At 41.9% G+C, this 15,991-nt stretch overlaps 2 protein-coding genes across 3 annotated transcripts in view; both read left to right on the top strand.

The window, feature by feature from the left end:
* DIDO1 (death inducer-obliterator 1) overlaps nt 1–8,340 on the top strand; it is a 52,349-nt gene extending 44,009 nt beyond the window's left edge. The window contains exon 18 of one of the 2 annotated variants that reach the window (XM_030963092.1): nt 3,157–8,340. In XM_030963092.1, coding sequence (XP_030818952.1) covers nt 3,157–6,521 — 3,365 coding nt within the window. In that variant the 3' untranslated portion in view covers nt 6,522–8,340. The remainder of the gene's footprint in view (nt 1–3,156) is intronic. The other variant, XM_030963091.1, reaches the window with a different exon arrangement.
* A 1,908-nt stretch (nt 8,341–10,248) lies between these two features.
* On the top strand, nt 10,249–15,052 carry TCFL5 (transcription factor like 5). The gene is made up of 6 exons (XM_030963116.1): nt 10,249–11,145; nt 11,861–12,047; nt 12,602–12,761; nt 13,475–13,715; nt 14,136–14,277; nt 14,928–15,052. Exons 1-6 carry the CDS (start codon nt 10,412–10,414, stop codon nt 15,039–15,041), a joined length of 1,578 nt encoding a protein of 525 aa, XP_030818976.1. The 5' UTR covers nt 10,249–10,411; the 3' UTR covers nt 15,042–15,052.
* Nucleotides 15,053–15,991: the final 939 nt, after the last annotated feature.

Raw genomic sequence — 15,991 nt, 5'->3', positions numbered from 1 at the left:
TTGCAGTGGTTTACGGTATGTGAATTATTTCTCTCTTTCACATACACATTACCACTTCCAGTTGTAAAAAGTAGTATAATCAGACTTAATTGCTAATAGAAAGTGATTTATTGAGGGATTTAGTGGTGATGGGAATGTAACAATTGTGTAGTTGAATTTTAATAAAACAGACATACATATATATATATCAGCAAATATTCCACAAGTGCTGGTATGTCTTTTGGAAGTTTGCTATAGGAACTGTGAGTTTTCATAAAATACAAAGGCATGAAATCTCCTCATGCTGTTGGAATGGTTTTTAAAAAACAAATGCACCAAAATTTTGCCTGAACTGTGAATGGAGTTTGTTGTGTTCAGCTGAGCAGATTTCATTAGGAAAAGCAGCAGCAGCAGAGGAACACGGCATTACAAACCTGAGTTTCTGTGCCGTTGAGTTCCACTCAGCAGAGGAGCCTGAACGTGGAGCAGTGTCACAGTGCTGGGAGCCATCTGTAGCTCTGAATTAAGGGGGCTCAAATCTGATGGCAATTGTCAATTGCTCTCATGATTAATTGGGACAGATATTTAAATAGCATTGATAAGATACAGATAACGGCTTGTGTGGGCCTCTGCAGTTTAAAATTCACCACAGGTGTGCTTAGTCCCTCCCTTGGGTCTGTCAGGGACAGGCAGAAGCTGTGTCTTAAACAGTACAGGTCAGATTTTACCAGCTGCTGCTCACAGGGAAAGATGGGGCCAATATACACCATATAAATATGGTAAACTTGATCTAATGAAAAAATGTATTTAAGGCCAAGGAAAGTAAATATTAATTCAATACTAGTGTTTAGTAGATCCTGTTTTATTGGCTTTAGTTACAGGAAGTAACTCAATAAAACCAGACTGGGGATTTCAAATGCATAATAGGATAATAACTGTTATAAATAATTTAGCACTGAAAACTACTAACTCTGCCAGCACAGCTTGCAGCACTTTTAAAGCCTGTGTTTGTGAAAGGCAGTCATTTAGCAGTAGTGGCAGACTGCAGTCAACATTTTGTTGTTCCTAAAATTAGGCACTTAACCTATTTATGGATATTGAGATAGAACAGGGCTGTGGCCTTTGAAAGCTGCTCTGACCATGTGTCTTCATTGAAGGAATCATGTAGGACTTGATCTCTCAGAACTGAGTGTAGAAGTCAGATTAGGCAAAATTTCTAATATTTGTGTAAAATTCCAGTATCAAAATGTAACATTTTAATGGATTTACTCTATGATGACTAAATTCTAAACATGATAATTTATAACTAATGCTGTTAACTTGCTGCTGGAATTTTTTTGCCTTGGACGAGTATTAAAATTTTACCCTGTTTTAATTAGTGACTTGATCTCTATTTCTTACAGGAATTCAAACCTGATTTCTCAGTAATTGCTGTTTATTAGATATCCTGCCTGATGGATTTTTGACACCTGTTTATTTCAGTTATTCAGTGTTTGAAATTCATTGTGACTAATTGCATAAATCACAAGTCTCTGCACGAAATTTGGTAATCAAAACATTTAACAACAGCAGAACAACAAATGCCTACTGGCAGTTTCTGGGTGAACTGCTTGTGAAATGCTCTGCACTGGTCAACACCCACCAACTGGGGAGTTGTTATTCATTAACATAAATTTAGGAAAACAGCTGATGTGTTTTACTCTCTAGACGGTAAATTTAGGAATCCCAGTAAAACTTCTGAGTTGTTTAACCTGATTAATGTATGTGTGATATGGTTTGCTAATGGAATGTATCTGCTACTGTGGGGTTTGGGGGTTGTGTTGGCATGAAAAGGGTTTTGGTGCTAATAATTAGATATTAAAAATTGTTGCTTAGTGAGAAGTTGGTGTAATAAGAACAAGAAACGTATATATAGAAATCTTCTACTTATGGGATCTGGAATAGAAGGGTCAACATAGGTCAGAGCTCTCACATTGCCATTTATTCACAATGAGTATTATCTTTGATTTCTCAATATTAGCTTTTATTTCATTTTTTTTTATTTTTTAGTTTATGTTTCTATATTACTGCTTCCCTGCTGAATAGAAATCATAACTAATGGCACATATAGGGAAGACAGTGTACTTAAATGAGGGCCTTTTAAAGGCCATTTAGTCCAGAAGTGAAAAAGATTTTCTACATTTGCCACCACTGTATGTTAAAGGATTTAGTCCCTGCCCTTCATTCTAGGCATGTTTATCTGCCAGTGGAACTGTGCATGTAGGAGGAAAAAATACAGGAGACAGGCCTACAGCCCTTTGCATTTTTCCTCTTTGTCTGAAACTTTCTTATCATTTGTGGATATACTTCTCCTTCGAGTCTGAAGCTCTTCACAAAGGACCAGTTCTGCTCAGGGTGTTTTTTACTGACCTACCAAGGCCTGATTCCCACCCTGTGCCCAGCAGCTCCAAGGCCTTCTCGTCCCCACAGCAGGTGCTGGCCCAACCAAACACATCTCCTGGGCTTGTCTGGGACATCCCCAGCTTCCCTGCTTCTCTGGCCTCTTAAAATAACGTCTGGCTGGAAAAACCCGCAACAAACTGGGAGTAATTGCAACTTTTTAACATTGTTTCTAAACGCTTTTTGATGTGATCTTTTTTTTTGCCATTATTGGTGTTTGTTTAACTTGGAGACAGACAAAATGTTTATAGATTGGTGTCAATGTGGACTTTTAGCACAGATTATATAACAATATAGCAATGTTTAGTCCAAGTTTTCTCACTTTTCAGTATCTCTGTGTATATTTGCCAACTAAGTGTAAATATTTGCTTTTTCTGGAGGAGAGGAGGGGGTAGTTGAACAGTAGAAACAATGTAAAGATACAAAAATAACAATTTGCCTCGGTTTGAACTTTTGCAGAAACACTTTAACAATGATGCCTGGTGCTGCCACCCTTTATTAAAAATATAGAGGAAGGAATTTAAACTTCTAAACTTATGTATAAATACATTTAAAAAGTAAGAAATGCAAATGCATATGCTTGTGGACTAATGAAAATTGCTAATAGGCCTGATGGAATTTAGAAAACTGTTACCTTTATGACTTTTGTACCTGCCACTTTGTAAAATAATAGTTTTCTACTGAAAGCATCATTAAAAATCAGATTTTTACATATACAATCTTTGTGTTCTCTTTCAGGTCTTGAATCATCTCGGCCAAATTTAATCCTTGGGTTGGTTATCTGTCAGAAAGGGAAACGTCCTGCCACTGAGACAGAAAAAATGGAGGAGAAACGAAGCAGAATTCAAGCCCATGAGGAAGCCGAACCATCCCTGTTCTCTAAAGGGCCTCCAGCTTCACAAGAGAAGAAAACTCCAAAATACACACTTTATTCAGGAGACTCCACCATGAGTACAACACCACCTGGATCTCCTCCTCCACCTCCACCCCCACTTCCCATTCCAGACACCTCGGCAGTGACACCTTCAGTGTTGAAAATACTGTCCTCCATTAAAAGTGGCCCCACAACCACTGTGACCCCACCGATTTCAACAGCTGCTCCTGCAAGCAGCACTGCCACGCACTCCTCGTCCTCAAAAACTGCCACGCCTCTTGAACACATCCTGCAGACCCTCTTTGGGAAAAAGAAAACTTTTGAGCCTCTTGCCAAGGATTCTGGAACTGTTCAGTCTTCCAGTCAGGAAAGTCAAGCTGCGGCAGATAGTGGGATGTCAGCGGTTCCTCTGCTGGACCCCATTGTGCAGCAGTTTGGGCAGATGTCCAAGGACAAAGCCATAGAAGAGGAGGAGGATGACAGACCTTATGATCCTGAGGAAGAATATGGTCCAGAGAAAGCCTTTGAAATGCAGACTGGTGAGAGTGACAAAAGCTACAGTGTGGAAAAGCCATCTACTACAGCAGAACTAGAGGATGAGGCCTATGATCCAGAGGATGAAACTATCTTGGAAGAAGCAAAAGTTACTGTTGATGATTTACCCAACAAAATGTATACAGACAGTAAAAGCAGTTCTTCAGAAGTGTCTGCTTCTTTTGTGTCTGATTTATCTGCATCCTCCTCCTTGGTAGAACAGCAAAAAATGTTGGAAGAATTAAACAAACAAATAGAAGAACAGAAAAGGCAGCTAGAGGAACAAGAAGAAGCCCTCAGACAACAAAGAGCAGCTGTTGGTGTTTCCATGGCTCACTTTTCAGTGTCTGATGCTTTAATGTCACCTCCACCAGCAAAAGCTTCCCTAATGAAGCCTGAATTATTCCATCAAGACCAGCAAGCTACACAAAAAGTAGATTTACCTTCATCTTTAAATCAGCAAGCACAAGTTTTAAACCAGAGCTGTGATCCAAGGCAGAACAGAGATCCTCGACAGGCTCGAAGGATGGTGACAGAGAATGACAGTGCTGATTCTCGAATAAAGCCACAGGTAGTACAGAATGAGATAGCCACAAGAGAAGTTGCTCCAGCAAGTTTTCCAAATGCTTTGCAGACTTCACTTGGTAAAGAAGATAATGCTTTAATTTCCACTACTCAGCCTGGTTTTACTGCTGATAATTGGGTTTCAAGTGAACAGACATCTACGGTGCCCCAGAAAGAGACGTCTAACAGCAAATTTGAACACACCATTCAAGTTACTTTGGAAAACTTGAGTCAACCAGCTTCTGGAGATCCTTCTGCTTCCAAACCTATACGTAAAGTGCTGCTTCCAACCCCACCAAGTACATCTTTTCAGCCTAATTTCTCCACATCAAATGACAGCCCATCTTTGCAAGATATGCATCAAGTGTCATGGTCAAATGAGTCAAAGGAAGCAATGGGAAGGGATTCCTTCTCAAATACAATGTTTCCTCAGCAGGAAAAGGCAGCTGGACACTTTGAACCAGAGATGGGTCTTTCATCGGTGCAATATGATGAACAAAGAAATCCTCAGTCTCATCAGTTTGTAGAACAAACTGAATCTGCACCAGCTCAGAGTGAGGGTGGACCTCCCCCACAGCACTTTGAGGAAAACCGAGCCTTTTCCATGTCTGGGCAGAAAGGGGGACCTCCAGTGATGCTCAACGCACCTGGAGGACCTCATGGACCTAATTTTAGAGGGCCAGCACCACAGTTCTCTGAAGAGCACGGTTTTCCGAATAATGATGGGCAAAGAGGACCTCAGTCTGGAAGATTTGGAGGTCAAAAGGGTCCCATTCCTTCCTTATTTTCTGCACAGCATGGACCACCTATTTTTGGTGATAATAGGGGCCCTGCTCCTTCTTATCATGGTGGTCCAAGAGGAATGTCACCATCTCATTTTGAAGATCATAGGGACCCTCACATGGAACAAATGGAATACTCAGATTCCCAATATGATGAAATGATGGGGCCTCCAGGGCAGTTTGAAGGACCAGATTCCCCCCAGTTTATGGGAAACAGAGGACCTTCACCTTTTCCTTATGGAGGTCAAAGACGACCCCCACCAGGTCAGTTTAAAGGACAGAGAGGAGGCCCTCAGTTTGGAGGGCCAAGAGGTCCAGCCCCAGGTCATTTTGGGGGACCAAGAGGACCTCACCCAAATCAATTTGAAGGGCAGAGAGGTCCAGCTCCAAATCATATGCCTGGTCCAAGGGGACTTTTGCCACAGCCATATGAAGAACGGAGAGGGAGCCCACCACCCAGATTTTCCAACCAGAGAGGTCCAGGACCACATCAGTTTGGAGGACCAAGAGGAGGCACACCTCCAATGTTTCCAGAAGAAGATGAACCTCCTTCTAGATTTCATTACCAGGGTCAGTCACCACAAGGGATGAAACCACCCCCAAGACCACTCCTGGACCTTCCAAGCCATCCATCTCACAGAAAAGAGATGTGGGAGGAAGGTGGACCATCTGCATCTCTTTCCAATATGTCTGGACAAGGACCTGAGTCTGAAGGACAGTGGCCCACGTCTGACTTCCGAGAAGGCAAAAATCCTGACTATAGAGGCCAGACATTTGAGGGCAGACAGAGAGAGAGATATGAGGGAGGAAATAAAGATAAGGGTTTGGATCAGCAAGAGCTTCAACAAGGAGATAATCGCCAAGGTAGAGGCTTTGAGGAAAGGCGAAGGGATCGAGAACATGGCAGACCTTGGGAAAGAGACCGTGGCAGAAACTGGAACAGAGACAGGGACTGGGAGAGACACAGAGAGAAGGAGTGGGATAAAAATAGAGATAGGAGCCAAAACAAAGATAGAGACAAGGATTCAGAGCGGGGTAAGGACTGGGAAAGAAGCAGAGACCGAGATAGGACAAGAAACAGAGAGAGGGACTCTTACAGAAGACGTGATAGAGAGCGATCGAGAAGCAGAGACAGGGATCGCGACAGAGAGAAAGACAGGGACCGGGATCGGAGCCGGGAAAAGGAAAGGGATCGGGACAGAGATCGAGATCGCGACAGGGAAAGAGGGAAAGATCGCAAAGATAGGAGTAAGAGTAAGGAAACTGGTAAAGAGACAAAGCCAGAAACACCGAAGGAAACTCAGAAACCAGTGGAAACTGAAGCTTCATCTTCCAGCAATCAGTCATAGAACTGTGACAGATACTTCCCACAAATAATACACTTTGGCAACCCAGCAAGGACTGCACATCTGTAAATACTGTACATATTCTCACCTTTTAAAAAATTCTGTTGTAAAACTAGCCTTACCCGATGTACTGACAAATAAGCAATTTTTGAACAACTGTGAATGAAAATAATCAGATAGATGAAAAGCAAGAACATATTGGACTTTCACTTGCTGCATTTTGTGCATAATGTTTTTCTTATAAAGATTCACAATGTTAACTGTACTGAAATTTTGTTTTTTCTACTTACATCTTAAAGTTTCCATTTACAGTACAGAAATGGAAAAAGTCTAAGAAGAGCATATTGCTTTTTAAGAATATAAAGTTATGTTTTCCAGTAACTTGAATTGTAATTTTATAGGAGAATTTAATCCAGACCTGAGGAGCCATACCTTTACATCTCAGTTATGTGATATTTTGGTGTCAAAATTGTTCCTACAGCACACACTAAAAATGTTGGTGTCATGTTTCTTTTACAATGGAAGGGTCATGTGTTTAGGAAAAAGCTGCAAAAGAACAGTGTTAATAATTACTTGTGACTGATGGAGGATTTGAAAATGGAATGTTATAAGCTTAAAGTGCACTATCTTCCTTTTATATACATGTATTTTGGGTCTGGAATCCATCTGTTAAGTGTACAGCAAAGAAACAAGTCATACTTAGTTATTTTTCATGAGGTTTTAAATATCCCATGTTTACAAACCTGTCATTAAAGAAAATACAAGAATAGCACCTTTATAACCAGCAAAACTTATAAAAGTATCAGACATTTATTTTGAAAAGTGGTAAACCAAAGGAAGAGAGAGCATTTAGTTAAATAGGCCACTAAATCTGTTACTTCAATTGAACTGATTTAGTGGAGCATTTTTTGGTTTTGTTTTAGGTTTTTCAGAATTTTTCCGCAGATTTAAGAAATGTCCCAATTTGATTGAACTTTTCATTATAGAAGTGCTCTTTCATTCTAAAAGGGCTCTTGAAAAATAAATGATACTGTTCTTTTGTTAGGCCCTACTTAGGCTGGCAGTGTATATAAAACTCTCCACTGAAAAAGACACAGCTGCATTAAAGTTTAAATTATGGTGGTACATCATGTTGTGATTGAAGAGGGACATTTTTCATGGTGAAACACATCACATTGCTACTTCCCATGTAGTCCTCAAGCACGTGATTCTAAAGTGTGAAATAAAACCCCACTAGTTTATTTGAATGTGTAAATTGACCGCTGGGTAAATATTTTGGTATTTTGCTGAGATAGATTTGGAAATGTAAAATCAGATTCCTGTAAACATTTTGCATCTTGAGGACTATATTACAGGTAGCACATGTGTCACCACTGTCACATTGGTGCATTCTTGAGGTCCCTGTACATCCAGGATTTGCTGGCTGAGATGATTATCTGTGTCCTGAACCCGAGGGAAAACGGTAACATGCAAAGAAATCGTATTAAATGCAAACATCAACTACAGTGTAAGATTTTTTTTCTTAATGAGATGTTTCTAATTTAAAGACATACATAAAAGTATGCAAAATGTGTGTTTGTTTAGGTTTACTTGATAGAAATTTCTGTAAATTGTATTTTATATGGCAAGATATATCACTGTACATTAAAATATGGGACTTCACAGGTTTTTGTTACTGTAAGTAGAATAAACACCTACAGAGAGCTGTTGTCCATTTCTTAAATGTGTATGTGTATATTATTTTCTACATTTCGCTATTTCTCAACAAACCACAAGAGACTGATGGCACAGGGGTTTTGTTTCCTTGTAGTTTAATGATAGACATTTTGCAGGATGTCACAGCAATGTTTGACTGTGGCAAATCAAAATAGCAAAAATATGTGCTAATGATTCTTTTTCAGTTCTAGGGCATCCCCTAATTTATTTTGAAGGTTTTTTGGTTGGTTTTTTTTTTCATTTTAATCAGAATGCTTGGAATTTGAAGATTTTTACATCAAAAAATCTAGAGAAAAGAAAAAGTATTAATTCAAGTCACACAATTAATGAATGTCTTAGCTTTACATTTTTATGAAATAGATGGGTGGCTTTTTGTCCTCTAGGAAATTCTCCTTTAGTAGTCTGGGGGATCTGTTTATACTTTAGGATCGGTAAATCCATCTTCACAGAGATCAAGGGGCAAAAAAATCAACAGCAGAGGCTCCAGTGACTTTGTTAAACCACAGTGTTATGTAGTTAACAATCAGCCGGAGTTGGATTTTGCAGCAGGGTTCCTGTATTCTCCACGGCAGCAGGTGGTAAAAACCAGGCTGAAACCAACAAAACAATTTAACTCAATTTACAGAGACTAAAATTGGCACTGAATGATTGTCCTGCATTGCAAGAAAGAGAAAAACAATTCTCTGGCTTTGTCCAAACGTTTGATTAACATGAAAGAACTCGCTGTTTTGAGCTTTTGTCTATGTTTGTACTAAGCTAACATTACAAAGAGCATTTTGATAAATCTTTTTCTTGCAAAACCCCCTGCAAAGTCTAGAACAATATAAGCAGAAACATTATTATTTCTATAAAAGGCTGTACTACTCCAACTGTGAGCATTGTAAAGGGGAGTGTGGAAGAGGATTAGAGAAGTAGAAAAGTGTGTATTGAGTTCAGTGTGCACAAACTGCTTTTAAAGTTCCTGGGTTTGCGTCTAGAGGGAAGTCACAAGTGAGACCGTCGGGATGTGGTTGCATTTCATGGAAATGTCAGTGCACAGTGCCTTGGGAGGTTTTTTCCTTTCAGTTTTCCCATCCGTACCCCGGGGCGGGATGGGCCGGGGAACCTTCACTGCCCCGCTCGGGCTCTCCCCGCGGGGCTTGGGACTGGGGCGGGCTCAGGGCCCCTTGTGGGGAAGGACAAGCGATTCCCGTTAACCCAGCTGGTTTTGTTGCCTTTTCCTCCTTGCACAAGTCTGCCTGCGCCGTGCCGCTGGTGATGCTGTTGGTGCAGGTGGGGCAGTTCCCTCAGCGCAGCCGAGCCCCGGCCGTTGCTCTTTGTGAGCTTTCCGTTAGCGACAAAGCCAAGTAACAGAGTTTAGCCGTACGCAAAGCAGCCATTAGGTTTAATTAATTAAAATTTAGCATAACAGTGTGTACCCAGCCAAGCACCGCAAATCAGCTAAAGCAGTAAACCGTGTGTCCACAACCTGAAGAAGTCTGTAAACACACATTGTAGCCGCACGTTCTTATCCCTTATCTCCTCACAACACCGCTGCTCCCTCCATTACCACCGGGCTCCGCTCCGGGTCAGTTTCAGCCCTGAGGGGGCGGGCGGGGGCGGGGCCGGCCCCGCCTCAGGGGCGGGGGCGCGCGCGGCCCCGCGCGCGGGCGGCGGTTACGCGCAGCCGTTGGCGGCGGCGCGCGGCGCGCTCGGGCAGCGCTCGGCCGGGCTGAGGGCCCGCGCGTCCCCTCCCGCCCCCGCCCTGCCCGGCCCCGCCCGGCCCCGCCCGGCCCTGCCCGCCCCGGCTCCCCACGGCTCCCCCGGCCGCGGGGGCCCCGCTCCCGCCCGCCCGGGCTGCCCCGCCGCCGTCCGGGCGCTGTCTCAGGGGGTGCCAGGCCGCAGAGTGCCCGCAGCCTCCCCGCCGAGGCCGGGGCGGGGACAGGTGAAGGCCGTTTGTCGTGAGCAGCTGTGCTGGAGGGGGAGGGAGGGTCTCACCCGGGGTGGGGAGACATGGTCAGGGTGTCAGGTACCCCGCCAGCCGCAGCTTGGTCCCCACTCTGTTACCTCGCCAATCAGTGTTAAGTGCAATTTTTTCTGCCTTTGGGTTTTTTTAATGGATAGTACTGACAATTGTTGAAGGTTTTATGGTTTTCTGTTGAAAGGGACATTGGTAACTGATTAGGTTTGCTGTAGCCATGTCAGGATCAGCCCCCGAGGAGCCTCAGACCATTCCTCAGAGCCCAGCTAGTGTTCCTGACCCCGCTCCCGTTGCTGTCGGACCTGGAGGCTCAAGTGACAGTACCTTTGGTGAGCAAAACCTTGGCTTCGCCACCCCCGAGGCCAGCCTGGTGGAGATGATGGACATTGAGTACACCCAGCTGCAGCACATACTTTGCTCGCACACGGAGGCGCAGAGTAGCGAAGGTGAAGTGGAAGCCAGGCTCAGCGCTTTCTCCTCGCCTGGCCCCTCTGCAGACCCCCCTCTGCAGCAGCCCTCCCCCAGCACCAGTCAGGACGGGGGCTCATCCAACAGCTCTGGGAACCAGTCGGTCTGCCCAGTGACCTGTCAGTCAGGGTTGCCTTGTGACAGCTACTGGCCGAGTTCTAACCCGCACCTGGGCTATGCTGACCTCCAGGAGCTCAGGATGATGTTACTTAGCGAGTCCAACCTCCCTGTGAACCAGAGAGAGAAAGCGCCCAACAGTAGTAGCTCTGTAGAAGTCTCGGGATGCAGTGTAGCAAAAGCTAAACAGGGTGAAAATTTCTTGGGGGAGAATAAGGAAAACATATTTGTTGAAAATTCGGCACTGGCACCAGAGGTTAGATCTAAACCTGCAGTCAGAGCTCGGTTGGAAGACAGATTCAACAGCAGCCCGACAGAAAACCCCAGATGTCAAGAACCCCAAGAATCTGGAGTAACTCTTAACAAGTGTGTTGCAATTACTTTTAGTTTATGTTGTTAAACTATGTATCATGTAGTTCAAAAGTGATTTGCTAAGTGAAACCTATGAATAGTGCTTGTTTTAATATATGAGAAGGATGGGTTGGGCTTTGTTAAACTGTGCCATCAAACGTGGCTGCGACTCCACTGAGCTCAGCTTAGGCCCCTCTGTTTATTGCATTAATGGTACAGCATGGAGTTCCAAAATTAATTACTTTATGACTTTATTCTTGATAACATGTACTGTAAATAAAGATGAGAGAACATTACCTAATTTTAATATGCAGCTTGCTAAAAGCAAAGTAGATTTTTGATAATAATAATAATAATAATAATAAAAATAATGATGATGATAGATTCGAGTTATAATGTGGAGGCCTGACTATGGGGAAAACTGCAGCAAAAATATTGTTTTACAACCTAACCCTGTACCTATCTTAGTGTGCTGACAAAATGTTTTATTGAGGCATGAAGCACCTTGTTATTGCACAGAATAAAATACCTCCTTGGCTGATTTTTCTTTTCTTTTATTTGGCCCCTGAAGTGGGCAATATAGCAATAACAGTGATTTCTGTTTACAGTTAAATGAAAGTGGTTTCTTGGTGATAGTTTCTAGAATATTTGTAGCTGTACTTTATTTCTGCACTCATTTCCAAGCAGTCAGCCTGGTATGTTTTCTGTGTTTGTTTGTTTTTGTCTGAAGTTTAGTGACATTGATCCGCCAGCCCTCAGAAGTGGTGGGTGTTCCTCTTCACCAGCAAGGGAACAGGTGTGCTGCACTAGGGAAAAATAAGGCTGCACCTGCCACACATTCCTTACCATTTACTTACCCGTTCTTTACCATGAATGCATGTTCTGCTGCTGGAAGTGCTAACCCTTCCCAAGCACAGGTAACTCTCCTCTGCCACCTTCCAATGCTGATAGTATTAACTTCCTGGGTGTGGTAGAATTCTGAAGGTTTGTGGTAGAGTGTGGCTGGGTTTGAATAGGGATCATCAGAATGATCTGTAATGCAATTTATTTATTATCTTTAAGACAATCAAGTCGCTTTTTTGGCAATTGTAATTACATGTGTCCCTGTAATGAGCAGTAGGCCATCAGATCTCCTTTTTTCTCGAGTTTATCAGTTTATCATCTCTTTCATCTGTGCAAGACAAGAAAAAGACCATTTTCTGTAGTTCCTTTCTTTCTAATTCATTTTGGTGATAAATATATTTTGCTCTCCACAACTTGCAGTAACCTCTGAAGCAAAAGTGATAGCATGGCACTGAGACATGTCAGAGGTGTCCCCAAAATTCATCACTGTCAAAACTCCATGGTTGTGTGTATTTGGGATTTATTCAGTCTGAAGAAGTAATTTAAGAAGCTAACAGAAAGATATCACAATAGTCTCTTTTGTTTTAATGTATACAGTTCTGTAAGTATTTCCTTTTTGTTTTCACAGACCTGTGGAACATCTTGCACTATTTTGGAAGCTGCCAAACATCAAGACCTTGGGATACCCAAAACATTCCCTTTTCTCTATCAGGAAGTTGAATCCACAAAACAGACAGTAGGTGCTATAAATAAAGCTTTGCCTGAGGAAGTTTGGATTAAAGTTGGAGGTAAACCATTTATCTTCTTTTCACTTAGTTTTCTCTTGGTCTTCAAATGTAAATTTTTTCTGAATTCTTTTCTGGAATTAATATGATTTTAGTGAATGTGGGAGGTGGTGTTCTTATGGCAAAGATGTTCTATAGGCAACATGGGGCTAGATTTCTCCAAGGAGGTTCAACACCTATAAGTTTAGCTGTACTTTCAAAATTGTTTAGCATTTCTGGCTTGAAATGAGGAGACTTGAGGTTACAAAGGACCTTTGAAAATCTGAGCCTTGGGTGAGCAGCTGGTTTCTTTAGAATCATAGAATCATTAAGGTTGGAAAAGACCTCCAAGATGACTGAGTCCAGCCTTTGAGCAAACACCACCAAACCCCGTGGCAGAGAGGTACATTCTTTGACCCCAAAGCTGAGCAGTATCAGTAGTCAGTATCAAACTGAAGAACATTTTAAGGGCTGCCTCAAGTGCTCACCAAGGGCAGGCACAATCTCAGTGGGCTCTCTGAGAAAATAGAAGCTGTGTGGATTTTGGAATAGCAAGCAGTGCCTTAGGTCTTCTGCAGGACATGTCTTGCTGGAAGAATCAATGTAGGCTGGTAATAAAGCTTTAAAGATTATTCCACATAAATAAGGCACCAAAAGAACTTTCCATGATCAGTATTTTCATGTTAGTGGGAGAGTAACAAATAGATCATTCTTTTAATTTTTATTTTTCCAACAAGACACCTTATGCAAGCAAGCCATAAACAGAAGTTGCAGCCGAATAAATCTGTTGGATGCAAACATGGATCGCAAACCTCTCGGTGAGATTCGGAACGCCCGGGACAACAACCAGAGCACTGCAGCTGCCCAGGGCCCCTGGCAGTCAGCACAGCCCAGCTCCAGTGTGCAGGTGCAGAGTGGTTCCCAGGATGGAAGTGCTCAGAGGAGGGAAAGGCACAACCGCCTGGAGAGAGACAGGAGGTAATTCTGGGAGCAGGGGTCATGAAACACCTCTTGAAGCCCAAAATACTGGTACTGTAGTACTCCGATTATCCAGAGGAAATGTAAACTTGACCTATTTTGTGTTAGCTCCAAGAAAGAGCAGTGCGGGAGGTGAGGGTTTGGTGTTTGTTAGAGGGGAAAAAAAAAATCTCTGTTTCATTGTGGTTGTCTTTGTGTTTTCACTCTGTAAGCAAACAAAAAGAGATTTCAAAACATTTCACCCATTCTGTAAAGATAAGGTGACTTGCGTGTAACAAAACTAATACACAAAGCTTGTAGCAAACACAAAGCAGTCCCCAAAGTCCATGGCTGGTTGCGCATGTGAGTAGTCTTCCTATTTTCTGTATTTTTTCCCTTCCCTCTGGCCCGTGGTTGATAACCTTGGGTGTTTGCCTGCAGGCGCAGGATCCGGGTTTGTTGTGATGAGCTCAATCTCCTCGTTCCCTTCTGCACGATCGACACTGACAAGGCAACAACTTTGCAGTGGACAACTGCATTCCTCAAGTACATTCAGGAAAGGCACGGCGACTCCCTGAAGCAGGTTTGACATCTCATTTCGTTTTTGGTCTTGGTAAAAATGGGAAATGTTTTAAAGCTGTCATAACAGCTTAACTGAGATGCAAAGCTTCTGCTTGATGCTGTTTGTGAAGGACCCACCATATCCTTGAACTTTCCTTTAAAATTTTTTTTTTCAGCTGTTTGAGTTCACTAGTGAGAAATTACAGGCTGTCCTCAGTCAGTGTTTTCAAATTGGATTTTAAAATTAATTTTTTTAGTTACACAATTCCTGAGCATGACCCTATTTGGACAACAATATGAAATTAAGGTCATCTTCAGTCATTCCTCCCTTCCTTCATTTTCTCTATTTTCTACCTCTTTCACAGGCTTCTAGTTAGTTCAGGGAGGGGGATCACAGCTAATGCCCACACTGTATTGAGTGGGTGAGCAGAGTTAAAGGGTTACATGCCTCAAAAGCAGCTCCTGTTCTCCTCAGCAGTAGTTGCAGCTCCAGGGTAATTCTGGCCCTGCTAAGAATTTTAGGAGGATGTGTATTGGAAAACCTGCTGCTCTAGATATGGATACGGCCCCCCCTCCTTCCTACTGAAGGCACTAATGAAACAAAAGCATCCATCTCAAGTAAACAACTACGTTAACTGTAACATTTATCTTTTGTATTTTAATTTTTTTTAGGAATTTGAGACTGTGTTCTGTGGTAAAACAGGCAGGAGACTAAAAATTGGAAGACCAGACTCATGTGTAATGTGTCCAGCACAGGAAAACCGCACAGCTATGGAGACCAAATAGCCTGACCTGCCCACCCTGAATTGTGTGACAGTAGTGCAAACTGTGTTTCATTCTTTCCATTTACATGCTAAATAGGAATTTGAAAGTGTAACTTGTAAATATATATAAATAGAAATTTAAAAGAAACGTTCTCTATTGCAAATGGAAATGGAAGGTAACTACCAGCAATGGGAATCAGTGCCCTGTTCAAGGGGCTTTGGGACCAGAAGCTACAAGAAAATGTCATAACTAATTATTTTAACCCTTTAGTTATACAAAATTTGCTTGTCATCCTGCTTTGGGGTCTCGTTTAATTTTTTGCTTTTATTTTATTTTTAAAAGATGATGCAGTACAGATTGGAAGAGTTGTAGAACTTCTATCTTCCTGTTATTTTAATGGCTAGATGCAAACTCATTCTTCCAGTGTATAAAGAAACTGAAGTTACCGTATTATAATGCCCATTTTTCCATTTAAAATGTAAATATTGTATTGGTTATTTGGACAAGTGCATAGTTTCTAAACTGTGTGTATTATGAATTTTGCATTTGCATACATATTTAACATAATTAGCTCCAAAGAGTAGTGCAATGGTGTTGGCATTTTTAAATTCAGTCCTATTTTCAATGTCTGCCACACAACTGTCCAATAGGTTCTTGTGTTGTTAATTTAGACCAAAAATGGAATATTTTAAACAGTAGATATTTAAATGCACAAACTATTTTTATATTTAAAGAGAAATATGATGCTTCGTTCATAGGCTTTGGCATATAGGACAGAAATAGAACTGTGTGTGAGCTGAGAGTGGCTTTATTAATTTTTTTAAATAGATGATGCTAGCAAGTTTGAAAGTGTAAAAAGTTCTACCAAAATTAATACTGGTTTAAATCACGGATAAGAACAATTTTGCAGCAATTTATGTCCAAACAATACTAGTAAAACCTAGTTCTGGAAAATGGAGTTTAGCCAAGTT

This window comes from Camarhynchus parvulus, chromosome 20, assembly GCF_901933205.1.
Source record: "Camarhynchus parvulus chromosome 20, STF_HiC, whole genome shotgun sequence".
NCBI lineage: Eukaryota > Metazoa > Chordata > Aves > Passeriformes > Thraupidae > Camarhynchus > Camarhynchus parvulus.
This window is presented reverse-complemented; position numbering and strand designations above follow the sequence as displayed.